Source organism: Balaenoptera physalus (assembly GCF_965194825.1).
Source record: "Balaenoptera physalus genome assembly, chromosome: 4".
In the NCBI taxonomy this organism is placed as follows: Eukaryota; Metazoa; Chordata; class Mammalia; order Artiodactyla; family Balaenopteridae; genus Balaenoptera; species Balaenoptera physalus.
Window position 1 is genome coordinate 62,536,870 of NC_138891.1, and position 27,676 is coordinate 62,564,545.

Here is a 27,676-nt window from a genome sequence, read left to right on the forward strand (position 1 = left end):
GTCACGCCAGCCTGGGAGTGAGGACGATGACGCTCTGCTTCCCTCCGAGAGTGGCACCTGTGAGCGTGTTTTGGTACAGCGTTCGCTTAGGGCCTCATGTTCCTCTGACGGCCCCATCTTTACTGTCGTCTGAACTTTAGAAGTCCTACCACTGAGCGCAGTGAGGAGGGAGCAGGACCTACGTGAGGGTCTTCACTCCCTGGGCCTGGCAGCAGCCGGTGCTGAAGGGCTCGGGCTTTCCCATAGAAGCGATGTTGACGCGATAGCTGCGTCTGTACCTTACGTGGAGGGCTGTAGGGCGTAGTGATGAGGAACACAGACTGTTGGGCTATTTGCCTCATGGGATCTTGGTGGGTGTGTGTTGGGGAATGAGGGAAGTTTCTAAGAATAAAACAAGGAGAGATAGTGATAGAATACACCATTAAAAAATTACAAGACAAATGAAAACCTGGGGGAAATATTCACATCATATACTACAAAAGGTTAGTCTCCTTGATGCATAATGAGCCCTTGCAGACTAATAAATAAAAGATAAACAAAGGATATAGGCAGTTCACAAAAGAAGTAGAAATGGCTAATAAGCATATGAAAATATATTCAATCTCTTTGGTTATCAACAAACTTCAAGTTAAAACAACAATAAGATAGAATTGCTTTGTTTATTCAATTGACAAAGGATTTTTGTTAAATGATAATAACCTAGGTAGACTAAAGAGAGAATTCGACCTTGCTCTGAGGAATCTTGGAAACATGCATCAACCCCTTACCGTCTGCATAGAGCGTGACCAAGCAAGTCCACGTCTGTATTATTGGAAAAAATATCCCAAGATGCTTATGATTATTAGAATAGGTTAAAAGTTACAAACAACCTGCGTGTTCATCAGTAGAGGAGACTAAATCAATTATGTTTTTACTCTTTGGAATGAAATATTCTACAACTATTAAAAAACACATTTTAGAAGAATTATGGTAACATGATATGGGAAACTGCTCATGATATATTGCTGAGTGGGGAAAGCAGGCTGCAAAATAGTAGGTGCAGTACAACTCTATATATTTGCTGGGAAACCTCTGGGCTATATGCGTCATGAATTGTCTCCCTCTTACTCAAGAGAGACAGACAAATTTGAGCATGTTTTCAGTTGTTTTAGCATTGGCTGGAGGTTTCCTGCAAAGTAGATTTACTTGGTATTCCACTTTTTGATTTACAATGCAGCTCCTAATACAGCCTGCTGAGTTTTGCATCTACTGAAGCTTTGGAGGTAGGCCCAGGCAACCTCAGAGGAGCTTTGGCTAAGGTACTGGATATTAAATATGAATCTTTATGTATGACTAACTATTACTGGTGCTTGTCTATGGGTGAGGAGACTGTTGGCAGTTTCATTTTCTTTATTTATCTTTACTGTCTAAATTTTCAAAAATAAATATATATCCTATAATGTATGCTAAAAAATTAAAATTTTAAAGGTAATTTTGAAGTGAGGATATCTAGGAGAGTGAGAAATAGTGTTTTCTTCTAGATAAAAGTATTTAATGAAAATTCAAAACTAGGCTTAGAAATAATTGTGTATGTGTAAATGTGTATATAAAAGACTAGAAGTAAATATGCCAAAAATCTCTACTGTGGTTACCCCACTAGGATTATTAATAGTAAAATTATGAAGGATTAATATTTCCTCTTTATACTAACTATAATCTATATACATATTTATATACATATGTAATACATAGATAGAGAGACCACATCGAAGTTCCCTTGGAGAAAACGGTGGCCACTTTAACACGAGACGGACCCCCCAGGTTACAAGGAAATATGTGGCTTACCAGAGATAAAATTTTATTCACCAACACCGGAATTTGAGTTTCATATAATTTTCATGTCATGAAATAGTAGTTTTCCAAGTTTTTTTTTTTTCCAGCCACTTAAAAATGTAAACACCATTCTTATCTTGTGGGCTGTACAAAAATGGGCATTTGGTCCACCCACAGGCTGTATCTGCTGACTCCTGATGGAGAAAACAGAAAGAGGTGGGGGAATTCAGGGAGCCACACAGAGCAATCTCTTCTTAGTCATAGAACTGATGTATTAAAAAACAAAGGAAGAAATCAAATGAGGTTAGAGAGAGAAATACGGTAATGGGGAACCAGACTACATAGGGTTCTGTAGGCCTTTGGGATAACTGGTTTTTAGGGACATGATGAGGCATTAGAAGGTTTGAGCAGAGAAACGTCATGATCTGACTTAGGCTTTAAACTTATAAAGTCCAAATTTAACCTGGTTTTCTAATAGGAAGTAGTTGAACTTGAATGGATGAATTCATAAATAAAACATCTAGGGAAAATTCCTTTCTGATACTTAATTTTTCTCCCAGCTGTGCGAACTCAATTAGTTCTTAGCTTTGCTAAATCACAGGGGGAAACACTTTTAAAAAGACTGTCCACGTGGATCTCAACCAGAATGAAGTTGATTTCTCTCCATGTTTCAAAGGCTTTTCTCTGTTGAATCCAATGCCATAGAAATGCATTCGAATTCCATTTAGATGCTGACTGGTCACCAAAAAGCTCCAATGTTTGAATACTCAGACTGAAAGAATTGTTTTTCTTTTCCGAGACTAGTTTGTGTAACTCAGCAATGGAAGTGTTTTCACTGCAAGGGAAGGACCGTGGCCTATAATCTTCTTTAGTCACCACTTCCCTGAGCAGAATGTTGGCTGCAGAGATAAGGCTGAGTAAATAATCTTGATGACTCAGTGGAATTGCCTTGTACATCATCCCACCTTCACAGCACCCATGTTAAAGGGTGATTGTGAGTCATAAATGAGGATTAAATCATAGGGCACCTAGCACCATGCCTGGCACCTGGTAGATGCTGAATAAAGGCCTCCAGTGCTGACTTATTTGTGTACTTAGGCTGGAAAGGAAGGAACCCCTTTGCTTCTGGCAGTTGTAATCACAGGTCCCTCAGACCCACAGCTTCTACTTTTCATTTCTGGACCAGGCTTTGTGCTAATCCACTTATCCAGATGTTTCCTGCCTCTTTGTGCAAGAAATACATAGCTCTGTCCCTTTAGCTGTCATTGCCAGGAGTGAAAACCTGGGCACCCAAAAGAGGTCTCTCTTTGGAGGCTAGCTTCCTTAGCTTCACTTAGTTCCCTACATTCACTCTCTTAGATTCTTCATTTGGTTGATGTAGTCATATTTGAAATTCTTACCTCAGAGCTCTTACCTACAAAATGTCCACACGTGAAAATGGTAGCATTTAAACAAAATGAAAGTGACACCTTGTAGTCTCCCTGTGCGGAATGAATAAGATGAAGCTCTTAGCACAGCACCTGATTTAGGGTAAGTTTTCACTCATTGGTACCATCAACCGGTTTTTTTCCTCAAAGATAAAACACCTGGGGTTCAGGCCTTCTGACAGGGAAATGGCATACCTCTATTTAGCACTCATTTAGTGCTAGAAAGGGCCCTTAAAAAGTTGTGTATAAAGTGTTTACCTTTCTATTCCTAAAGGAAAAGAAATTTTTTACAAGAAACCAAAACAAAAATGCAGTTTCCTCACTTTAACCTTGTGTGGGAAGAGCCGCTTCGGAACTAGTGGGACCTAGAGTGGTCCCATCGCGCCATCTAGTGGACTTGTGGGGAAAAGCCAAACTTAGAGCCAAATAATTGATCTAGCTATGATTTTGTTTTCAAAGTCCCTATTTCACCGAAAATGTGTTTTCTAATCAGAATAATTTAAAGTCCCTATTAGATTCACTAGTTAAGAGAGTTCATTCAATTTGTAAAGCAAAACGACAATTCTAGTATTTAAACTCTAAGCCGCAAAACAGTATTTCCTACATTATGTATTAATGAAGAAGTTCTGCCGAGGGAAGAGAGAATGCTCCCCAGGTGTTATCAGCTTGAATTTTCATGGCCCATCATTCCCACTCATCTTGTACTTCTCTACCAACAGACCGTGTTTATTCTGGCACACGGACTGGGAGTGCCCCCAGAGACCAGGGCTATGTCTTCCCAACACACTGCTGGACACTGGCTGGGACCAGAGTCATTCCATTCATTTTCCAAAAACGCAACTGTCTTTTGTAACCAGGTGGATTCTTGGCAAGGACCTGTGTTCTTGGTTTTGTGTGTGTGTGTGTTTCCTCTCCTTTTATTACTAAGGCTGTTCCTGACAAATACAACCTGCTTCCTCCCCTAGATGTTTATGAAAATTTCCTTTTTGCCTAGGATGAAAACAATGGCAGTCAGATTACCTCCAAAACTAAGTAATAGCAGCATATATGAAGTTGTTCTGAGACCCTCTAGTTAGTGTTACAATGACTATTTATTTATTTATTTATTTATTTATTTTTGGCTGTGTTGGGTCTTCGTTTCCACACGAGGGCTTCCCCCAGCTGCGGCAAGCGGGGGCCACTCTTCATCGCGGTGCGCGGGCCTCTCACTATCGCGGCCTCTCTTGTTGCGGAGCACAGGCTCCAGACGCGCAGGCTCAGCAGTTGTGGCCCACAGGCCCAGCCGCTCCGCGGCACGCGGGATCCTCCCAGACCAGGGCTCGAACCCGTGTCCCCTGCATTAGCAGGCAGACTCCCAACCACTGTGCCACCAGGGAAGTCCTTACAATGACTATTAACAACAAATATAGCAAGTGCTATTTTTGAGTTCCCAGGCATTGTAAATTATATACATTTTTGCTAATCCTCATAACAATCCTATAAAACAGGCAGTATTATTCCTATCTTAGAGGTAAGGACACATGCTCAGAGAGGTTAGGTGGCTTACCCAAGACCACACAGCCAGTGAGTGAGAGGCAAAGTCAAAACTGCACTCAGGTCTGACTGACTCCAAAGCCCCTGCTCCTACCCCAGGCAATGGGCCTCTCATTCATTCACTCAGGTGCCTGTGACCTGCCAGACCCTGAATCTGGGGTCCCCTCAGTGCTGCCACCTCCATAAAACCGAAGACTTAGTACCTAAGACTTTTAGTACCACAGAGCCCATGGCCAGTGAATCCAGGAGGCAGGAATTAAATACGGAAATGACAAAGATACAGCAAAAGACTGCCGTGAGCTGCACTTTCCTCCTCTGCACAACTGGGGCACTTTGACTGAGGGATGTTCTCCAAGGCTTGCGGGTTCTAAGAATTCTGGGTTTCTTCCAGGAGCCATGAGGGATACTGGGTGAATAGGGTGTTGTCTCTGCTGCCAAGAGCCCGGGGCCCATGGGGGAGACACATGAGGGCCCACCCAGGGCAGATGCAGTTCGCCTCGGAAGAAACTCTCCCTCGAAGGGTCCTGTGAGGAGACTGTGGGTGACCCCACCGCCTCCCACAGCCCCTCTCCTCCTCTGTCTCCAGGATAGAATAGAACAGAATAAAAGAACAGAACAGAACAAACGAATAGACTAGAAAGGACAGAACAGAATAGATGAGGACATCACACATTGTAAGAGCAATATGGTTCCACAAACGTTGGTTTTAATTTTGTGAATGTATTTCTGTGTGCACACTGCGTTGGGATGTAAAATTTGCCCCTCCCTGGGTCACACTCTAAGGAGTATGGAAAACCCTGCCCTAGACTAAACTGGAGGCCTGTGGGGCCCCAGGCGGCCCCCACCCTCACCTGTGGTAGCAGGAGCCGAGGAGCCCATGTGCACTGCCGGTCCCCAGCAGGGAGGTGGCATCTGGGTCTTGACTGTGCTCGGAGGATTGGTCCTCTTTCCAGCTCAGGCAGATCCTTACCTGGAGGCAGGGGATGATGGCCTGGCTGACCCTGAAATAATGCAGTCAACGCGTGGCCAAGTGTGTGAGGGGCCCTCTGTGCCAGCCCTGTGCCTGGCTGAAGCCCCTCACCCTCCCCATCCTGCAGGGTCCACAGGAGAGAGGGGAAAGCAGCCCCGGCACCAGGTCATCATTTCACTTACCTCGAGGAATGGCTGGAACTCGTCCTCACGTCTTTCAGTTCCCATGTTGCCACCCAGCCCCACTACCACCCCGGGCTCCTCCCAGCGGGCGGCTCTGGGGTCCCTGGCACCCGGCATTGCCTGGGGCACTGAGGCCACGGCCCCTGGAGACGCAGCTCTTCTATTCACGCAGGGGGTGGTCAAGGGCGCAACTGCTCCTGCTCTGTTCCTCCCTAAGAGCTTTCCAGCAAGACCGCCATCCCTCCGTCCTCACTGTCTGCTCCTGGTCTAAGGGGACCCACGCTGGATGACCGCCCTAAAGAGGCGTCTCTGGGGGTTACTGCGGATGCTCCGCAGTCACATCTGGAGGAGGGCGGTGGGAGGCGCCTCCCAGGGCCACTTTCTCCTCCACCCTCCACCCCTTACCCATTCCCCATATATTAGTAATCTTCCGCTGTGTAGCGAATTCCCCAAACCTTAGTAGCTTAAAACAACAAACATTTATTATCTCAGTTTCTTTCTTTCTTCCTTTCTTTCTTCCTTTCTTTCGTTCTTTCTTTCTTTCATTTCTTTCTACCACGCCACATGCCTGGCTTGTGGGATCTTAGCTCCCCCACCAGGGATTGAACCCAGGCCACGGCAGTGAAAGTGCCTAGTCCTAACCACTGGACCACCAGGGAACTCCCATATTATCTCGGTTTCTGAGGGGCAGCTCAGCTAGGCCGTTCTGGCTCAGGGTCTCTCCTGAGAGTCCAGTAAAGCTGTTGGGTGGGGCTGCGATCATCTGAAGCCTTGAGGACTGGAGGCCACTTCTAAGACAGATCAGTTCAGCATGGCTGTTGGCAGGAGGCCCCCAACAAGGACGCTTGAGGGTCCTCAAAACATGGCAGTTGGCTTCCCCAGAGGGAGTGATCTAAGAGAAAGGAAGAGAACCCAATGCCATTTATGACTTAACTCAATTTAAAAATGGACAAAGGATTAGAAGAGCCATTTCCTCAAAGGAGATACATGAATGGCCAATAAACATATGAAAAGATGTTCATCACTTGTCATTAGGGAGATGCAAATCAAAACCATGAGCTACCACTTCACACCCACTAGAATGGCTATAATCAAAAAGACAGACAATAGCAAGTGTTGACAAGGATGTGGAGAAACTGGAATCTTTGTTCATTGCTATAGGGAATGTAAAACGGTGCAGTCACTTTGGAAAATAGTTTGGCAGGTTTCTCAGAATGTTAAGCATGGTGTTACTATGTGACCCAGCAATTTCATTCCTAGGTTTATACCCAAGAGAAATGAAAATATATATTCACCCAGAAACTTGTATAAAAATGTTTGTAGCAGCATTATTCATAATAGCCAAAGGTGGAAATCATCTAAATGCTGTTTCCATAAATTAGAATATTTTTTCAGCCATAAAAAGGAATGAAACATAGATACACGTTACAACGTATAGGGACCTTGAAAACATGCTAAGTCAAAGAAGCCAGAAAAAAGACCACGTATTGTATTATTCCATTTATAAGAAATGTCAAGAATAGGCAAACCTATAGAGGCAGAAAATAGAGTAGCGGTTGCCTAGAGCTGGGGTGGAAATGGCAGTGACTGAACATGGGAATAAGGTTTCCTTTGGGGGTGATGAAAGTGTTCTACAATTAGATTTTGGTGAAGTTTGCACAACTCTGTAAGTATACTTAAAATCATTGAATTCTACACTTAGGTGAATTTTATGGCATGTAAATAACATCACAATAAAGCTCTTTTTATAGGAATGAATGTATCGCTACAACAACAATGATGAATCCAAAATAACTGTTGAGTGAAAGAAGCCAGACAAAAAAGAGTGCATGCTGTATGGTTCTGTTTATATAAAGTTCTAGAAAATGCAAACTGCTCTATACTGACAGAAAGCAGGTCATTGGTTGTCTGTACAAGGTGGTGGAGGAATAGGCTGGGTGAGAGGCAGAGATTACCAAGGGGCAGGAGAAACTTTGAGGGTGTGTAGTTTTATTATCTTGTTTGTGATGATGGTTTCGTATGCATATGTCAAAACTTATCAAATGGTACCCTTTAAATATACGCAGTTTATTGTATGCCAATTTTACCTCCATAAGGCTTTTCTAATAAATGATTTCATGATAATGCTATGATTCGGCATTGAAACAAAAAGTTATCATGTATAGAAAAGCAAGGAAACAGAGCAGTGGGACATAAATTTTACGTTAGTGAAATAGATATTCATTAGAGGAAGAATGACCACAATCCCATATTTTCTTGTGAAGCAAGAACAAGTGCTGTAGGACACCTAAGTGAATAATGCTATAATATACTTTGTCACTGAGACTATGCGCTATAGGGCCACCCATGCAATGCTAAGGAATGCAAGTGAAGGGTGGGCACATGGCCCAATCTCTGAAGATGGAGAAAAGAAATTTCAAAGCAACGAAAGCTGGTTGTGACTGATTCGTGCAATACGAAATCTTATCATTAAGGCATTGTGCCATCTCTCCTTTGCTGGGAATCACCTAAGATAAAGATTTGTCTTATTGTCAGTAGCGTCTTAGCCTCAATGACCTTGGGATAGAACAGGCCACAGTCCCCCTGAGAGCTCAGTCTGAGAGAGGAGGCCTGGTAGGGAACTGGGCGGGGGGTGGGGGTGGGGCAGATCAGAGGTATAAGGCTGGCAGTTCAGACCAGACCTTTCTTTTTTAGGAAAATAAACCCTTGGGAGACCTTGGCTCTGCCCCATCACCAAGACGTAAGTAAGGAACTTCTTGTCATCTTTTGCCCCCATGTGGAACCTTTAAAAGTGCAGTCTTGTCTTCTGCATGAGAGTCTGTTAGGGCTGGAAGTCAACTTAGAGGTCATCTCCAACCCCTCATTGCTGCGTTTTGGGGCAAAGGTCTCCGTCCTTGCACAGATCACACAGTGAGTTAGTAATACATATTTCTAGATTTTTCAGGGTGACTCTAGAATTGTGATTTGCATGATCTAAAATCCTCGAATCCTAGAAGCATGGAGTTACGTGGGTCCCATGTCATCACTGCAGCTGTAGTGGACACAGCAGAAGCAGTGCCAGCTGGGGAGACCCACAGACAGGTGTCTAGCCCTGATGCTGGGAAAGTACTCAACATCTGTGAGCCTCAGTTTTCTCATCCAGAAAGCACCAATTTACTTCATAGAGTTGGCGCAAAGATTAAACAAGATAGTGTATGTCAGAGGCTGCAAACTCAAATGCCTTTGGGGGGCCAATCAGGTCAGTGGAGTCTGGCCAACTGGAAAGCACAGCCCCTTTCTAAAGAGAAATTCCCCTACTCTGTTCTGACTAGTTGTTATGTAGGAATATGGCCCCAGTGTTGCCAATTTTAAAAAAAACATTGCACAGTCCAAAGAAAAGATAGTTTTTATCGTTCAAATTCTGATATGTGTGAAGTGTCAAGGAAGTGAGCAATATGGTGGTGGTAATTGTTGGGTGGCAGCTTCTCAGGAGCTCCCCAGCCCCAGCCCCGCCCTGTACAGTATTCCTGGCAGGCGATGAAGTAGCAACATTCTTTGAATGTTCATTTGTGTGCCCAGCTCTATGGAAGGTGCCCTAGATACAAAGACCAGCAGAAAAACAGCCCCTATTACAACCCTCCCTCGGAGGCAGGGAGGTTGGTGACAATGTTACAATCTAGTCTAACCCACCATGTCTCCAGCCTTGGTTCCTACTGAAAATTCCAGCCATCTTCTAGGAAGATACATTCTCTAAAATCATCTAGAAATAACACTTCTGGCACCTAATTTCTAGTTCCCATCTGAACTGCTACACATTTTACCTAAGTTTTTAAAATGGTTTGTTGGTTTGCACTTAACCACTAAGGATGTTTATTAGTTTTGGGGTTTTTTTTTGTTTTTTTTGTATTGTGCTGAATCTCAGTCCACATTATTTTGGGATACTCATAAGAGGTTTTACAAAATCATCTAGGCTTCCTACAGATCACTGTCTTTAAAAGTTCTGGCTTTTGCATAGCACAGGGAGATCAGCTCGGTGCTTTGTGACCACCTAGAGGGGTGGGATAGGGAGGGTGGGAAGGAGGGAGATGCAAGAGGGAAGAGATATGGGGATATATGTATATGTATAGCTGATTCACTTTGTTATAAAGCAGAAACTAACACACCATTGGAAAGCAATTATACCCCAATAAAGATGTTAAAAAAAAAAGGTAAAAAAAAAAGTTCTGGCTTTCATCCCCCTTGTACCACCCACCAATATCACCAGTGATGGTCTCATTTTCACCAGATGCCCATGAACCTGAGTGCTGCCATTTCCATTTACACAGGGAATGATAGATAATTATTTGAAAGGCTTTCCCCAAATGCCCCGGGCACGTGTGACCAGGTAGTTGGGAGAGTCAAACCCAGCCCACCGTGATGAGACTGCACAGGGCAGGGTCAGAAAGACCAAGGTTTTGGAAAAAGCTCAATGTTTGTTGGGTTCACAAAAAACTTGCTTTCAGCAGTCCCTAGCTACTAATTGCCGCTGTGAATGTAGCCAACTGGAATTTGTAAACTATGTAACATTTGTGAATCTGTATCATTTCTGAACTTGTCTAATGCCCTGCCATCTTCCTCTGATCACAGGCAAAGTTCTTTTTTTTTTTTAAATTTATTTATTTATTTTAAATTTTTGGCTGCGTCAGGTCTTCCTTGTTGCACATGGGCTTTCTCTGGTTGCAAACAGCAGGGGTTACTCTTCGTTGCGGTGAACAGGCTTCTCTCATTGCAGTGGCTTCTCTTGTTGAGGAGCACAGGCTCTAGGCACGTGGGCTTCAGTAGTTGTGGCTCACAGGCTCTAGAGTGGGATCTTCCCGGACCAGGGATCGAGCCCGTGACCCCTGCATTGGCAGGCAGATTCTTAACCACTGCACCACCAGGGAAGTCCACAGGCAAAGTTCTTACAATGGCCTTGAGACTCCTTACCATCACTTGGAATTCACTCCAGCCACCAAGACCTTTTTAGTGTTCCTGAATAAACTGAACCTCCTGCCTTAGGGCCTTTGCTTTGGCTATTCCCTCTACCTGGAATATGCTTCCCCCAGATACTCTCTTCACTCAAGTTTCTACTTAACTGTCTCTTTATCAGAAAGGGCATCTGCTTACCCTCTTTAAAGTAGCATGCATATACTTAACCCTGCTTTACTCCTTTTCAAGCATCTTTACTGCTTGACATTATATTATATACTTGTTTGGTTGTTGCCTGTCTCTACTAGAATATTAGCTCATGAGAGCAGGGACTTTTGTTTTGTTCGTGGATGTGGAGCCCTGGTACCTAGAATCCTGCCTGGCACATATTAAGTACTCAATCAATATTTGTTGCACTGTTTCACAAAGACTCACCCCATTACTTCCTTCACTAATGTCTATTTATGACTCAGCCAGAACAAAGTCTAATGTATTGTTTTTCCCCCGGGTTTCTATAGTGACCTTTTCTGGGAATGCAACATTCTACTAGGATACACTTTGATAATTAAAAATTCTAGCATTTCTACCTAGACTAATTTTGTCACTGTTCTATAACTATTTATGGCTCTGTCCATATTTCTGGGAAATTACTCATTAGATGCTCCTATTACTATATTTTTATTATGAAAGAATAGAATTTTACCCACAAAAATTCTGTTTGTCTAAGGTCAGACTCATAGGTTTCTTTGTGCAGTCAGATTTTTCCCTCTGGTTTCTACTGTAAGTGTTAAACTAAAGTTTGCCCCTCCTCTCCCCACGCCCCTGCCCTGTCTTTGCCCAGGTCTGCACCCTCCATCCTTGTATTTTTCAAGTATAGGTTGTGGCTTGTGACCCATGGGGGGGTGACGAAATTAATTTAGTGGGCTGTGAACAGCATTTTAAGAAAAAATATAACAAGATAGAAAATATTGAAAATGTTTTTATTTTGAAACTGTGGGACATAGTCCAAATAGTTTGAGAGTACTGCTTGCGCCTACATAGGTTGAAAGAAGTTTTAGTCTATTTTTCTCTTTAGTTGTCTTCAGAATATTCTAGAAGAAGGGTACATGTCGGGTTGTAGAAAATGGTCAGTTTTCTTTTAAAACATCCTCAGCAGCAGGACAAGTGGTGTGTACATCCATTTTTTAACGTATCTGCTTCATAAAGCAACTGTACCTGGAGCGCTGAGACACATGCCTTATTTGCATGAACACTCCATCCAAACCTCTGCATTAAGAAACTTGACCAACTTTTGCATGGCTGCTGGCAGCCTAAGGCCATATCCTGGGGTGACCCAGCTCTCCTTTTGAGTTTCTGTCAGGAAAAGCTCAAGGCTCTCACAAGAATTTACCATCCGTTCTAGCCAACACCTGATAATAGGCCCCTGACCTCCCTTTCTTAGAGCATTAACCTTTTTAAAAAAATATTTATTTATTTATATTGGCTGCACCGGATCTAGTTTCCCGACCAGGGATCGAACCCCGGCCCCCTGCGTTGGAAGGGTGGAGTCTTACCCACTGGACCGCCAGGGAAGTCCCAGAGCATTTACTAAAGAGGGCTTACAATTGTAAATCCTTCCTCTGTCCCTTTTAGATAAATATCTGTGTATCTCGTACAACCCAGGAGTGTCTTTCTCAAGGCCCTGAAGCCATTCTTTTGAAGTGTAATTATAAGGAAGGACAGGGCCTCTGTCTCCCAGTTTTGTGGGAAGAGAGTATCCTAACTCCATGGTTGCCAGACAGCAGAGGCAGCTGCCTTAATCACATTTACAATGACCAACACTTTGCGCTTTTTCCCTTCCCTGACTCTACTTGAGCCCCCACTGGTTCCCAGTCCCCATCCCTCACCCTCCCTTTAAATCACCCAGTCACCTCTGCACAAATCATAGTAGGGTTCAGCCCTTTCCCCTACTGTCAATGGTTACTGAATGAAATGTTTTCACCACTTTAACCAATGTCCAGCTTTGTTTATCTTTGACAGCATGTATGTACACACACACGCGCGCGCACACACACCCCTCCTACAGACAAACACTGCTTCTCAGAAATAACTGAATCTTGTCATCTTCATTATCCACCGCATTATTTCTGTGCTTATTTCCCTATCTCACCTCTAAGTCATCAGTAAAGTCTCACTTAACTGTTCCAGCCTGGTCTGTGCTGTCCTTTGGGAAATTAGGTAAAGAGTCATGTACAGGACTCTTTCTTTATAGGAGCAAGAGTAGGGATTATAAGATACAACTGTCTGTCCCCACTGGGAGTTTCTCCCTCTACCACCAAACTTGGAGGAACTGGGTTAGTTTTAGTAAGGGAGCAGGAAAGTTTCCTTACAGAGAAACCTTCCTAACGAATTTGTAGCCAAGAAGTCCTATATATCCTCTTTTGCTCTTTCTCCAAACTTGAGAAATCAAGAGACCCTAAGGGCACTATGGTGTTGGGGTAGCTAGAGGTCAAGACAAGGAGGGTAGTGGGGTTTCTATGTTTGGAGACCACAGGAGAGGCAGCAGGTAAAGAACCCAGGCAGATGATCAGGGATGGGGCATGCGTGGGTGTCAAGGTCATGGGTGGCATGCAGGAATCAATAACAAAGGAGACATCTGAGCATGCAAGAAGAAAAGGAAAATCCCCAGGTGTTAGAAACGAATGTGCAAGTAAAAACCAGAGTGACTGGTCATCAGGCAGGCTGATACTGGCAGCTTGGGGGTGGGTGGGACCTGACCCAAATTAGTCCCCATCACCAAGGATTTTCAATGTGGCAGCAGACAGGAAGAGACAATGAGGCATAAAAAATGAGGAGGGGATGGGGACTGAGATCCTATATAAAGGCAAAATCTCCAGGGAAAAGGAGGCTGGTCCAGGGGAAGCCACAAACCAGAGCAGGAAGAGGAGCCAAGGAACGCTGGGCAGATGCCAGGCCCTGGCCAAGCTGTCCAGGCATCAGATTACCACTTAGATCCAGCAGGGAAATTGGAGGGCTCAGCAGTGAAGTTAAGGTCAAAACCCCATTTTGACTCTCAGCTGGTGCACTGGCTCTCGGATCTATGACCCAGGATTAACTCCAGAGCACTTCCAACCAGTGAGATGGGGCTGTGTTTCCCAAGATTGTCCGCCCAGAATCCCTAAGACTGAGAAGCAAGAACTTCTGTCTCTAGGGAGGCACAGGGGGAATGGTCTAAAGCTATTCATGTGACCCCACATTTCCTTAAAGCCTCAGGTTTTCCCTTTCAATTGCATAGGACCTTTGCACTGAAATCCAAAACAAACTAAATGATGACACGTTTACCAGTGCTTGAGAGTCACAGCTCTCTGGCTCATATGCCCAGTTCCACGTGCTCCGATTTGAGAAGCACGGGTCAGTTAGGGCTTCAGGGACAACACAGTGACATTGGTGGAGGCAGGGCTGACAAGTCAGACCAGAAACCAGAAACCTAGAGGGGGGCCTCCTGCAGGAAGGTGTCAGGCCAGGCAGGATGAGGGTCACAGTTTGCAAATGGATTGGTAAATGCTGGCTCAGAGTGGCGATGAGGCGTTAGGGAGAGAAAAGCTGGCTACTTTTTTGCCGTTCTGTAAACCAAATCTGATTAATTTTAGCCTATGAGTTTATCTAAACCCCCTTGAATCAACCGAAATGTTTCAAATTTCCCCTCCTAAATTAATTTCTATTCAGATACCACTTACTCATATCAACCAAAACAAGAAAAAGAAAAAAAAGAAAAAAAAATTCAGCCAGTGATTGTACACAACATATACTTATCCACTCCATACATATTTTACTGAATAAATAAAAACTTTATTGTATTTTTACCTATAAACAATATCTTTAGTTTGATCACTTAAAAAGAAAATACAACCTCACGTAACCAAAATGCTTAAAGGATTTGGTTAACTAAGTGTTGATATTTTTATCTATAAATATGAAAATCTGACCTGTCAGAATTGGTTTTGCAGTAGCCATGTTTGAGATATTTGTGGATTTCCATGAAGGTTGACTCTTCAAATTAGAAGATCTCATACAACACCCAGATCAGATACTAAGGGAAAAAAGGATTTTGCAACCCCAAGTTAGGACTTTATATAAGAAATTCCAGTGGTGTTTACCCACTTTGAAAATTTTACTGAGTACTTTCTTTTTCAAAATCAAGTAGGATAAGTAAATAACAGCAGTACCTCAAGGGCTTTTATAAATAGCAAAGCTATACTTTCATAGCTATAAGCAAATATTTGCATTTCCCTGAGAGCACAGTTTCTTTCAGTTCAAGAGCTCTGTGTGCCTATGTGTCTGCGTGTTTCCTGAAGCCAGTGTATGCAGAATGTGATGAAAGCTAAGAAGAGAACATTTATCTGTTGATGTTTGGGTGAGCTTAGCTCACCATCCATTTCAGATCAGCCTTGGCAACTGGGGCCCCTTAACCTCCCCAACAGATTCCATCTCATCAGAGCCTCTGGGCCTCACTCTCTCTTGGTCCAGAATGATAAGAGACTCAGCCAAGCAGCTCAGAGGCCCCACAGCAAATGGGTCTGACTGCTAGTCCTGCTCTAACTTTGCCTCACTTCTAAGAAGTGGGCTTCCTCCTGGAACCCACTTGCCTGGAACCCCTGTTCCTTATTCTCCCCTCACACTTCGTGAAAATGGAGTCATGCTCACAAACTCCAGGGTCCCTGACATCATTTTCTAGACCTGTGTCCTTAAACCTGACTTTCTCCTCTTCCTACCTCATCCTCTTCCTCCCAGTCAGGGGTACTCTGTCCACTCATGGGACCTGCCTCAAGACCCAGTCTGCTGTGCCAGGACAGCCTACACACCCTGCCTGAGTCCTAGGGCCGTTTGTCTCTGGCTCATCTGGCACCAACCTGCCTCGTCCCCCTGCTGGTAGTATGACTTATGACAGTTAACTTCCTGCAAACTTGATTTTCGTTTGTTTGTTCATCTCAGAATGGAAATTAGATTTTAAGAGCTTCCATCCCTGGCTACTGCCTAGAGACTTAAATCCTAATGATATAAAGTTTCCCAAAAATGACTTGAAATTCTTTCTGTCCCTAAAAGTTACAGACTGGCAGCTTCAAGTGCAGAACTCTGGATCTTCTTAGTAGGTGTATCTGTCTGCCAACCCATGCCGTTACTGAGAACCCTTGCATTGAGAGCCAGATTTATAACACAGAGACCCTAAATCCTCAGCTTCCCAGCACAGGGTTAACCTGCTGAAAATCTGGGCTCAACATTTGCCAATTGCTCTTATCAAAGGACCACCAGGACAAGGAGCCCACTCTTCCCGAGGGGAGGCTCTCTGCGTTGCCAGTGATGCTGTCATTGAACTTCCTCTTTGAAAGTTCTCTCCTGAAGTTGTCTTTGAAATACGACTGATAGCTCCTATAGCCCAGAAGTGGATTCTGAAGGCGATCTCAAAGAAAAACAGATATGTAAACAATGGCCACATCATTGACCGAAGAGCACAGCTTCCCAAGGAGATCACTTGGAAGGGCAATAAAGACCTGGATGCAACCTCATAACTTCATATACGTCTCATTTTCTCTAACTTGATGAAAAGAAAAATTATAATGTTGACCAAGTGGCCTGTTTACCTGTTTACCGAGTGTTTCTAGGGTGGGGATTGGTCTTGCTCTTTGAGTCCCCAAGGCTTGCCAAACAAAAATCTCCCGGAATGTTTGCTGAATTGAAGTAGATTAAATTGTTTCAGCTGAGAGCTTCATTAAGGTTATCAGTGTTTGTGAGTGAGGTATGTGTTCTGAATTGCCACAAATATGTTTGTATTTTCCCATCTCACTTTTCACAGCACGGAGCTGAACTCTAAGGCACAGAGCTTTTCAAACACCAACATGCGTTTATATTTATCCTCAATGATCTAAGCATAAATAGAAATCTCAGTTGTAATTTTCCAAGTCTTATATGCTTTGAACTGTAGCTCCTTCTAACCATAACTTTTCTATGAAAGTTAAATTCACTATCAACTGTAATACCTCTACCTTCCCAAACTGCTGAGAAGTACAAGCACACAATGGCACATCTGACATGAAATAAAACTCTATAAAGAGATTTGAAATCATATGATGAAAATAAAGGACATTAGGTAATGAAGTTACTATGTTGTTACCACTGTTGTTGCTGTTGTTGTTTTTTGGCTGTGTTGGGTCTTCGTTGCTGTGCGCAGGCTTTTTCTCTAGTTGGGGCGAGCGGGGGGTTCCCCTTCATTGCAGTGCGCGGGCTTCTCATTGAGGTGGCTTCTCTTGTTGCGGAGCACGGGCTCTAGGCGCACGGGCTTCAGTAGTTGTGGCGCGCGGGCTCTAGAGCACAGGCTCAGTAGTTGTGGCGCACGGGCTTAGTTGCTCCGCAGCATGTGGGGTGTCTCCGGACCAGGGCTCGAACCCACGTCCCCTGCATTGGCAGGCGGATTCTTAACCACTGCGCCACCAGGGAAGTCCCTGTTATTGCTTTTTAAGTACAGCATATGAAACAGGATCTCTTAATCTGTGTCCCCAGTTTGGGGATTAGAATGACTTTCCAGTGAGCTCATATGAAAGCTCCATCTCTTAGAGTGAAGAACAGATGCTGTTCTTTGAGTCAAAACTATGCCAAACTGATCCAAAAACCAAATAGAAGGGATTAAAAGGATCCTGAAAACGAAGGTTCCAGGAGGGTGGGGTCACAGGGACATGGACCCAAATCACTGTCTAAAAAGTAGAAAGTATGCTGTCAAGAAGAGCCAGTCATTCAACAGCGGCCAGCAATGTAAGGATGTTTACACTAAAGAAACAAAACCAAAAACAACCCTCCCCGCCCCCCCACCCCCCGGAAAAACAAAAACGGTATTCTGAGTCTCTGCAAAAACCTTTTCTACATAGCAATACAACTGTTGGCCATTAAGAGGCTAGGGCACTGGGCTGTGCTGAAGGTACAGTTCTGTCCAGCAATGACAGTTCCAGGCCACAATGGGCCTCCTGTGATCATAAAAAATAGAGGCTTTTGATGGGGAGGACAGAAGTCTTTTACATTTTTCATAGCAAACAGGTCTTCCCAGACCCATCTCCCCAGAACAACCTATGAGATGCTCTTGACAAGGGGCCCAAGGTTTCCACACCAAAGATCCCAAATGGTTTAAATATAAGGGAAAAAAGAAAAGAAAAAAAGAAGCACCTTTATTTCCCTGACTTGCTGAGTGAATCCTTTAGCAAACTTGTCAGAACAAAAATGAGTTGTTTTGTTTTGCCTTTTTCATGTTCTGAGATAGACAACATGACAGAACCTACACTAACTTTGAAATTGGAAGACCTGGGTTTAGACTCCTGGTTTAGCTAACTTGTAATCTGACTGACCAGGGGCAAATCACTTAGCCTCTCTTAAACTCGGTTTCCTCACCTGTAAAATGGGAGTAATAAAATCCAGTCACCAGGTCGTTTGACGGTTAAAGGCGTTGGTATACAAAAGTGCCCGGTATCGAACCTGGCATGCATGGGACGGGTGTGTCTTGAATGTCAAGTATTACTCTTCTTTCCTCCTGAGGTAGGTCTCACAGACAGTCCTGGCTGGTCTCAAGTCCCAAAGCTGTGACTTCCAAGGAGCCGCCATGGGGAGCCGCGGTGAGCCCCTGATGTATGCACGGCCTGTAACTCAAGCCCCGCTAGCTGCTTTAGAGGGACCGATGCGTGGGAGAGGGAGGAGGGCTCCCCGCGTGGCTCCGCCCTCCGCGCTCCCGCAGTCAGACCGACACAGCTCCAGGCACGATCCTCCGAATGTGGGTGTACGACTTCCTGATGGTGACACTGCCGTGGTGCGACACCCCCCGGGGCAGGACGCACTCCTCCGTCAGTTTCTGGGCCTCGGGGTCCCAGCACAGCACCGTGGCGATGACCTCGTTCTTCTCGTCCCGCCCCCCAGTGATGTAGAGCCGGTTGTTGCAGGGCGCGATGCCGCAGCTGGCCCTCTCGTGGCTGAGCTGGGTCACCAGGCACCAGCTGTCCTCCAGAGGGCTGTAGGCGTACAGCGCTCTCATGGCCCCTCCTGCAGAGGAAAGGAAACACCGTGGGCATCTCACTGTTTTTCTGGTTTTCTTCCCCATTAACCGCTAAACTCCTACTCCTGGTTAGGTCAAGTCTACCATCTTGCCAATAGAAAGAGCAAATTCATGGCTCTCCAGAAAGCCAGAATGGATAACTAGGGGCAGCAAGTCTCATGCTGGAAACACTTCACAGCCCTTTAAAGTCTGCAGCCAGGTGCTAATCAGGTTCTGAAGGACACCTGGCTTCACGTGGCTGCCAAAATGTACCATAAGACTGCTTCCTGGAAGAAATACCACCTGGTGCATCAGATAGGCCCGGCTCATAATCCCAGCTCTGCCACTTTTGGATCTGTAACCATGAGCACCAAGACCACGGTGGTGATAAGAAATCAGAAGGACCATGCACATAAAGCACCTGGCAGAAGGCCTGGTGCATACAAGTCTTGCATTGTATTGATATACATGGCAGTGACTAGAAGTGGTGGCATCTCTAGGCTGAGCATGACCTGGGACACCAGCCCAAGTTTCCCATCTTGAGATTAGACCTTTGGGACAGAGTCACTAGTCTGACCATAAAGACACAGGAAACCTGAAGCAAGAGAGAGAAGGGGTTTTGCCTTCATCTGTTCCCATATTTTGCATTCAGGAAGCCTTCTCTGATTAGCTCTTATTTGCTGAAGTTATTTATTTTTGGTATTTCCTTGATCAGTAGTTCTCAATCCTGGCTGTACGTTAAAAATCACCTGCACATTGAAAACGCCTGACACTGTGGCCAGCGTCGTCCTTCTCATTCTGATATTATTGGTCTGCACAAGCCCCAGCTACCCATATTTTTGGAAAAAGCTCCATAGATGACTCTAATGAGTAGTCAGGGTTGAGATCCATCACCCTTAACAATTACATGCCAACTGTGGTCTGGCTAGTCAGGCTTTCCTTCCAGCTAAATGCAACCTTTCAGAGCCCCCAAAGCAAGTGGGAAGAATAAAATTCCCATGAACACAAAATAAGAAATAAAGATAGCTACCATTTATTGGGCACTTATACGGTGCATATTTCAATTTCTGTGCATTGCTAATGCTTACAACACACTTTGTTCCCAAAGAAATTTCTCGCTCCTCCCCTGGGCCCCATTGTCCATCTGTCTTGTATGTCTCCTAAATGTGGGCTGTTTCTGTCTCCAGAACGGCAAGGTAAATTCCACCAAGGCCTGGACCAATCCCATCTTCTCTTCTTTTCAACCCCACCCACATCACCCAGGAACTCAAGAATTCCCAGGAGGGCCTCATGTGATCTATCTGCAGGGCTGCAGGTGTAGGGGACCCTAGTTAAATAAGAAGCCATTTGCTCACTTACCAACCACATAGATACGGTCCCGGAAACTCACTGCATTGATGCATTTAGCCTCTACTGGCATGGTCGACTTTAAATTCCACTTATTGGTTGAAGGGTCGTAACACTGAGTCTTGTCCGTGGCCAGTTTCCCATTGGGCCCTCCCCCAATCACATAGAGCTTCTTCTTATGGCTGGTGGCTGCGAAGGAACTGACATGGATAAGGAGGGGTGCAGCCTGCAGAGACACAGGGCACCGGGAGAAGCTGTCAGTGACACTGCCCAGATTGCTGCAGTGGCTAACAGGACACAGGCCAGGAGCCAGGGGACACAAGCCAGGGAATCTTTTGCCTGAAGTCACAAGGCCTGTGGGCCTGACTCCTCTGAGACACAGAGAGGATCAAAGCATACATTTCCCACCCTCCCGCCAGGCTCCAGATGTTTCTAGCCTGTTTCTCCCAGAGTCCAGTTCTCAGGGCAGGAGGAGTGTACAGGAATAAGTGTTTATACAGATGAAACCAGCCAATGTTGGAGGAGAATGCTTTCTCAGACATGCATGTTCATATTTATTCATGTGCTCCTTCATTCAAAAAATATTTACTGAGTGCCTACTATGTGCCAGGCATTGTCCTTGGTGCTTATAGCTAGGAAGAAAAGCTGGTATAAGGGTTTCAGGTGGCCACAGGTAAGCATATTCTCCCACTCTGGGGCAACATACAGATCTGAGGGTTAAGCCAGACTTGTGTTTCCATCCTGTGAACCCCAGGGCACTAAAGGGGACTTTTAAGAGCCTCTTACCCATTGACATAACCCTCTTGGGTCATGGAGCAACTTTGTGATGGGACTTAAACTGAGAAGATCTTGGGCACAGCCTTATAAATGTTAAGGGCTCCCTGTAAAGTTCTTTTCAGGTTAACAGATCTTGGCTGGATGCCATCATGACCTGTCTACCTTTGCTTGTGCCTGTGATGACCACGTTTCACACACCGCAAAGCTGGAACATGCTCTGACATATAATTTGATAAGGAGAAAGAAAATTTGAAATTGGGAATAATCTGGAAATAGAGGAAGTGAGGTCACCTTACCTTTGTGTGTGTGTTGGGCGGGGGTAAGGATACTTAACATGAGATCTACCCTCAACACATTTTAAAGTGTAAAATACAGTATTGTTATCTATACGCACAATGTTGTATGGCAGATCTCCAGAGCTGGTTCATCTTGCATAACGGAAACTTTATGCCCATCGATGAGCAATGCTTTGCCTTTTCTTGAGTATGATATATACCTGAGATTGCATTGCTAAAGTCTTGTTTGAAGGCACGCAAATGGTTCATCACTAATAGGTAAATAAATAAGGGCTGACTTCTAAATACTACCAAATGACTCTGGATTCAACAAACAGTGTAGTCAAGAGATCCTGGTGTGCCCAGTGTGGAGAAGACAAGGGCAGATGGCATCGGAGGAGACAGAGACTCTAGGCCAAGATATGCAGACCAAGACAGGATCAAGCCTCCCGTCTACATCTGGGGTTCTGTCCAGGGTAGGGACAGGTACCCACCCAGAGCTCCCCCACCTGGAAGGAAATCATTTCCGTGACCTGATCAGCAATGCTGACTCGATGGCTCCTATGAGGAGGGAAGCTCAGAGCCACCAAAAATGTTCTCAGTGGGAGCAGAGAGATCAGAAAGCCGTATACCTACATTGGCAGATACCTCTTTTTTTTTTTTAAGCTTTGAAGCAATAATACAGAGTTACTCATAAAAATAATCTATACCTCCGACCAGCAGTTGTGGAAGGGGTCATAGGTCTCCACGTTGTTGATCCTCTGCAAGCCATCGAAACCTCCGATCACATACACCTTGCCCCCGAGCACCACCATCTTATGCCTCCAGCGGCCTATGTTCAAATACTCAATTTGAATCCACTTGTTGATTGAAGAATTATATTTCCAAACATCGTGCTGTGTTTCTTTGCCCCCTAGGAGACATATAGAGCATTTAAGAAACCACTGATATGTCAGAAATGCAGCTTCTCCCATAATTTCCCACTGGCCCAGAAGTGTTAAATCCCCAGACGAGGACCAACCCCCACCCCATCCCCCCAGACAGAAGAAATCATGAAGGTGCATGCAGTGTGGTTGCCGGGACAGAGCCTGCACAGGGAGACAGGGAGACACAGTGTAAGGCTGGGGTGGATCATGCACTGGGCTGTGCCATGTGTCACCTCTGTGCTGCGAGAATTCAGAGAAGAGGAGGCTCCGTGAGCTAGGTCCAGAGAAGGCTTCAGGGAAGTAGTACCCAACTCTGCCTAGGCGAGTGGGGACCAACAGGAGCCCGGACTCCAGTGTTTGTGAGGCTCAGGGGCAGGAAGTCAGGCAGGACAGGTAAAGTTGGACGATTGCAGGTGGGGATAGTAGGGCCTTGACCAGCGGGCAAATGAGAAAGCAGCTTAGGTTCTATGTTTGCTTATTTATTCAAACAAATACAAACCTGGGAAAATCACCACGAAATCTTACAAAATTCTCTTGGTTCATATCTCTGATCTATATAAAAACATAAGTGAGGTTTGTCCTACTTTGAAACAATTTCTATTGGAACAGAATGAGATGCTCACAACAGATCATTTGAGAGTGAGCTGGTAAAAAATTTTTTCAAGGCAACTCAATAAAGAGAAAATATGTAATTCAGTTAGGGAGAGAGACCAAGACAAAGGAGAACTGACTTTTTTGGTGACTTTAATAAAATATTTTAATGACTCTGTGTTTCCATTTCCCCATCAGCACAGAGTACTACCAACTACCTAAAACAAAGGATGTACCTTTCAGACTAAAATGTGCACTAGTGTGGAAATGAATATCATTAATGACGCTCTGTGTCACGGGTAAGTGTTTCTCAAGGGTGGAGCCCAGAAGTGGGATTCCTAGGTCAGCGGCGTGCCCACCTTGAATTTTTACAGGTGCTACCAAAGAACCTTCCAAAGCTGTCCTGGTTGACTTTTCCCCATACCCCACCCACAGTGGATATTAGGAAGGTTTTTTTGGTTGGTTTGTTTTGTTTTACAGCCTGAGAGAGAAAAATGATGTCATAGTTTGGTTTCCCCTGGTTGCTAGGGAGACTGAGCTTCGTCCTCTCCTGTTATCTTTTTGTTCATATAGTTTAACCATTCTGGGGGAGGGGGGTTGTATACCTTTCAGAGGTCTCTATTCAAAACACTGTGATATTGATCCCATTCAGGTAGTGTCCAAAATTATAAAATAACTATACACTTTCAAAGAAATGTATGCAAACTTTATTAAAAAGGGGAAAAAAATGACAATTTTTTTTACTTCAGGATGTAAAAGAAGACCTGATTAACTGGGCAGGCATATCGTGTGCACAGATGATAAGACAGGTTATTGCAAAGATGTCAACCCTTCCCAAGTTAACCTATACATTAGGTGCCTTCAGGGCTTTTCATGGATTTCAGGACATGAAGTGACCATTCTAAGCTTCATTTGGAAGAGTAGATTTGGGAACATTTCTAAGAAACTTTCGAAAAAGAAGAAGGAGTAAGAGAGCTCTCACTAGCAAATATCAAAATATACTAAAAAGCTATGATAATAAAAAGAATGTGCTACTAGTATAAGACAAACTGATCAATTAAAAACAAGGTACAGAAACAGACTAAAAGATATAGAGATTATTAAATAAATGGCAATAGAACAATTGGCTATCTGTTTAGAGAAAAATTTAGATCCCTATTTCACATTATACTTAAAATAAAATTTAAACGTAAATGCTATAGAAGTAACTGGAGAATATATAGGAGAAGATGTTAATGATCTTGGGGTGGGGAGGGGCTTTCTAAGCATGACGAGAAACCTAGAACATATAGAAAAGAAAGTGACTATATAAAATATAAATCAAATTTAAAAGACATCCACTGTCTGGGAGAAAGTATTTGTAATACAAATAGCAAAGGATATATAATAAGAACTCCAAAAAATTAATAAGGAAAAGACAACCAATAGAAAAACAAAGGGTAGGAACAGATCATTTTTCAAAAACAGATACGTTTAGCTAATAACTATATGAAAATATATTCAACCTCATTAACGATCTATGAGTGTAAATTTACACACTCAAGTCTATTAAAAATGTAATTGATAATAAAAAATGTTAACAAGGATGTAGAAAATGGGAGCTGACATTCATCACTGGTTGAACTGTAAATTGGTACAAACTTTCTGGAGGACAATTTAGCAATATCTACAAAAATTCTAAATTTACACATCTTATGACCACTTCCAGGAATCTCTCCATATATCAGCACAAGTTCATACATATATGTGTATGAAAATGCCTATTGCGGTATTTTTTTCAGTGGGAAAATAAAAGCTGAAAAAAACTATGGTTCATTCATTCAATAGACAGCCCTGAAGCTGGTGAAGTGAGCAGTAATAACAATCCTCACAGTAATGATAATGACGACTAACACTGCTGAGCTCTCACCACGTGCCTGGGATTGTGCTGCACTTTACATGTATTATATTGCTTGACACATATAGTAGATCAATTATACCAACATGTAATGATGTTCAGAACAGATTGTTAGTTGAGTACACATTTCTGCTGATTTAGTACAACAAGCATGCTTTCATGTATCGCCTGTATCATTTTTATTTTTTTAACATTTTTATTGGAGTATAATTGCTTTACAATGGTGTGTTAGTTTCTGCTTTATAATGAAGTGAATCATTTATACATATACATATATCCCCATATCTCTTCCCTCTTGCATCTCCCTCCCTCCCACCTTCTCTATCCCACCCCTCTAGGTGGTCACAAAGCACTGAGCTGATCTCCCTGTGCTATGCGGCTGCTTCCCACTAGCTATCTATTTTACATTTGGTAGTGTATATATGTCCATGCCACTCTCTCACTTTGTCCCGGCTTATCCTTCCCCCTCCCCATGTCCTCAAGTCCATTCTCTAGTAGGTCTGCGTCTTTATTCCCGTCTGGCCCCTAGGTTCTTCATGACCTTTTTTTTTTTTAGATTCCATATATATGTGTTAGCAACCTGTATCATTTTTAAAAAGACAACAACAAATTGAAGATGGACAAAAGACAAGTTGTAGAATAAAACACTATGTGTAGTGTATGTGGCAAAGACTGACCATGATTACCAAAGCTGTCTTTTCCTCCTGGGCACATGGCTAAACTACATTTCCCAGCCCCGCTGCATGGGGGGCGGGGGTGCAGGGAGGGCATGCGGCTGGTTCTGCCAATAGAATGTGAGCAGAACTGATGCCTCATGTCCAGGCTGAGGCTGTTGTGAGCAGGTGTGCCTTCTCAACTTGTTGGGTTTCTCTCTCTTCCCGAAATGCATCAGGCTTGAAGGTCACGTCTGGAAACAGCTTCATCATGAGACGGAAGGAGCCTGGGTCCCTGAATGACTGAGTGGAGCAGGTGCTCTCCCCCAACCCACACATACTACTGTGGTGATTCACTGAGATTTAGGGTTTGTTACAGCAGCTGGCATTACTTACTCTAAGACAATGCAAAACCATTTTTGTAAAAAAAAAAAATTAAAACATGTAGGATTGTAATGGCACAGAGAAACTGCCATATTTTACTTTACACTCCCTGTATTGCTTAAATCTTCTACAACAATTAAAAAGTGTTTCTATAAGATAACAGAAAACTAAACCCCAGTCTGTGGTATTAATAGACTCAAAGAAGAACTGACCTGCCCTTTATCTTGGAGGAGACCAGCTCTGGGAATAAGCTCTTTCCAAAACAAGTTCAAATTAAAGAAAACCTCCAAGAGAAGGGAAGGGATGTTTGTCTTTTCCCTTGGTGCTGCAAGAAGAGCTAGGTGGCTTTTGATGTCATGGGAGAGCATGAGACTCAGAGAACGTGGATTGGAATCCTGCCTGACACTTACCAGTGTGTGACTTTAGGTAAGTTCCATACCTTTCTGAGCCTCAGTTTTCTCCATTTGTAATCCGGAGATTAAAATCACCTACCTTATAGAGTTGATTTGAGAGGCAATAATTAATTGCTACCACAGAGTAAATTCATCTACTATGCTGTAAAGATGGTAGAGATTACATCATTTAATAAATATTTATTGAGCATTTACTATGGCCAGACACAGCGCTAGGTATTGGGAATACAGTGTTGATTCATGGAATTTAAGGACTAGTGGGAAACAGGCATAGAGCAGTTATAAATAATTAAGCAAACAACTTAGAAGTAAGAAATGAAAAAGTACTGGATGCTATTGGAGCATCTACAAGTAAGACCTAATAAACTTGAGGGGAGAGGTCAGATTTGGGGGGAAGAGCAGACATTTTTATTCATTACTGTATTCCCAGTGGCTAGCTCAGTGTCCTATGCCTATAGCAGACACCGAATAAATTCTAGTACCACTTTCCTTCTTCCTTTTCCATGAAGGAAGTCCTACCTGCCTGCTCCTCCAGTTCCTACTACAATACTGCTCAAGGATTAGAGTTCACTCAGTAATTATTCCCTCTCCACGATAAGACCATCTGAGTGCCTTGTTTCCATATCCTGACCCAGTTAGTGCTAGATCAGTGCCATCCACAGTAATTCTTCTGGGATGGTTGCCTGGCTCTCACTCAGGAAAACACGTAGTGCCTTGGGGGCTGGCTTTGGCATCACGTGGCTTCTGCTTACCTGAGATGTAGACCTCATTTTTTAATGTCACGCATGCAAACTCCACCCACTTCTTATTCTCACTGTCCAGCTCGTGCTCTGTCATGGGGAGCTTGGCCACCTCCAGGCGGCTGCGCCTCAGGGGGTCCAGGCAGGTTACCTCCGCCACAAACCGTTCATCCTTCGTGCAGCCACCGATGATCATGAACACCTCAGACTGGAACTCATGCATCCTGGGCTTGGTGCGCTCCGAAATGATCTGGAAAACCAATGGGAGTACAAAAAGGCAGACTGGCACAGTGGTTCAGAGCTCAGGCTATGGAGCCAGAGGAGCAGAGCCCAATTCCCAACTCTGCCACTGTAGGACCATGTGACTTCACCTCCTTGGGCCTCAGGTTTGTCTTCTGTATAATGGAAATTTTAGTGGTAACAACCTCATGGGTTTGTCATGAGGATTAAATGAGATAAATATTTAGTGTGCTTGGCCCAGGGGCCTGATGTATAGTAGGTACTCAATAAAGGTTATCGGTTGTAGATTTTGCTACTTTTTAAGAAGTTCAGGTCGGTCTACCATCAAATGCACTTTCCTGCCTCTTCCCTCTTGCTTGGTCAGAAGCACTGAATCCTGGAATTTCATTTCTGGCCACCTTCCACTCCTCCCTGGTTTCAGTTTCTTGATGATATCCCAGACTTTGCTCGCTACCAGGCCTTTTCTGGAAGAGAAGTCCTGACAGTGGGCACATAAGAGCATCCAGAGACTTAGGAGAAAAGAACCAAAAGGGAGCAAG

At 44.0% G+C, this 27,676-nt stretch overlaps 1 protein-coding gene and 1 long non-coding RNA gene across 2 annotated transcripts in view; one reads left to right on the forward strand and one right to left on the reverse strand.

The window, feature by feature from the left end:
- Positions 1-429: 429 nt before the first annotated feature.
- Positions 430-4,704, forward strand: LOC309659836. Its single transcript, XR_014262997.1, has 3 exons — positions 430-1,298; positions 3,959-4,314; positions 4,618-4,704. It is a non-coding gene; the product is annotated as an uncharacterized lncRNA (long non-coding RNA).
- A 2,123-nt stretch (positions 4,705-6,827) lies between these two features.
- KLHL6 (kelch like family member 6) overlaps positions 6,828-27,676 on the reverse strand; it is a 124,468-nt gene continuing 103,619 nt past the window's right edge. Inside the window, exons 6-11 of the mRNA XM_082459965.1 lie at positions 26,910-27,147; positions 22,004-22,206; positions 20,254-20,467; positions 18,261-18,902; positions 16,999-17,575; positions 6,828-14,919 (exon numbers count right to left, since the gene is read on the reverse strand). Coding sequence (XP_082316091.1) covers positions 18,601-18,902; positions 20,254-20,467; positions 22,004-22,206; positions 26,910-27,147 — 957 coding nt within the window. The 3' untranslated portion in view covers positions 6,828-14,919; positions 16,999-17,575; positions 18,261-18,600. The remainder of the gene's footprint in view (positions 14,920-16,998; positions 17,576-18,260; positions 18,903-20,253; positions 20,468-22,003; positions 22,207-26,909; positions 27,148-27,676) is intronic.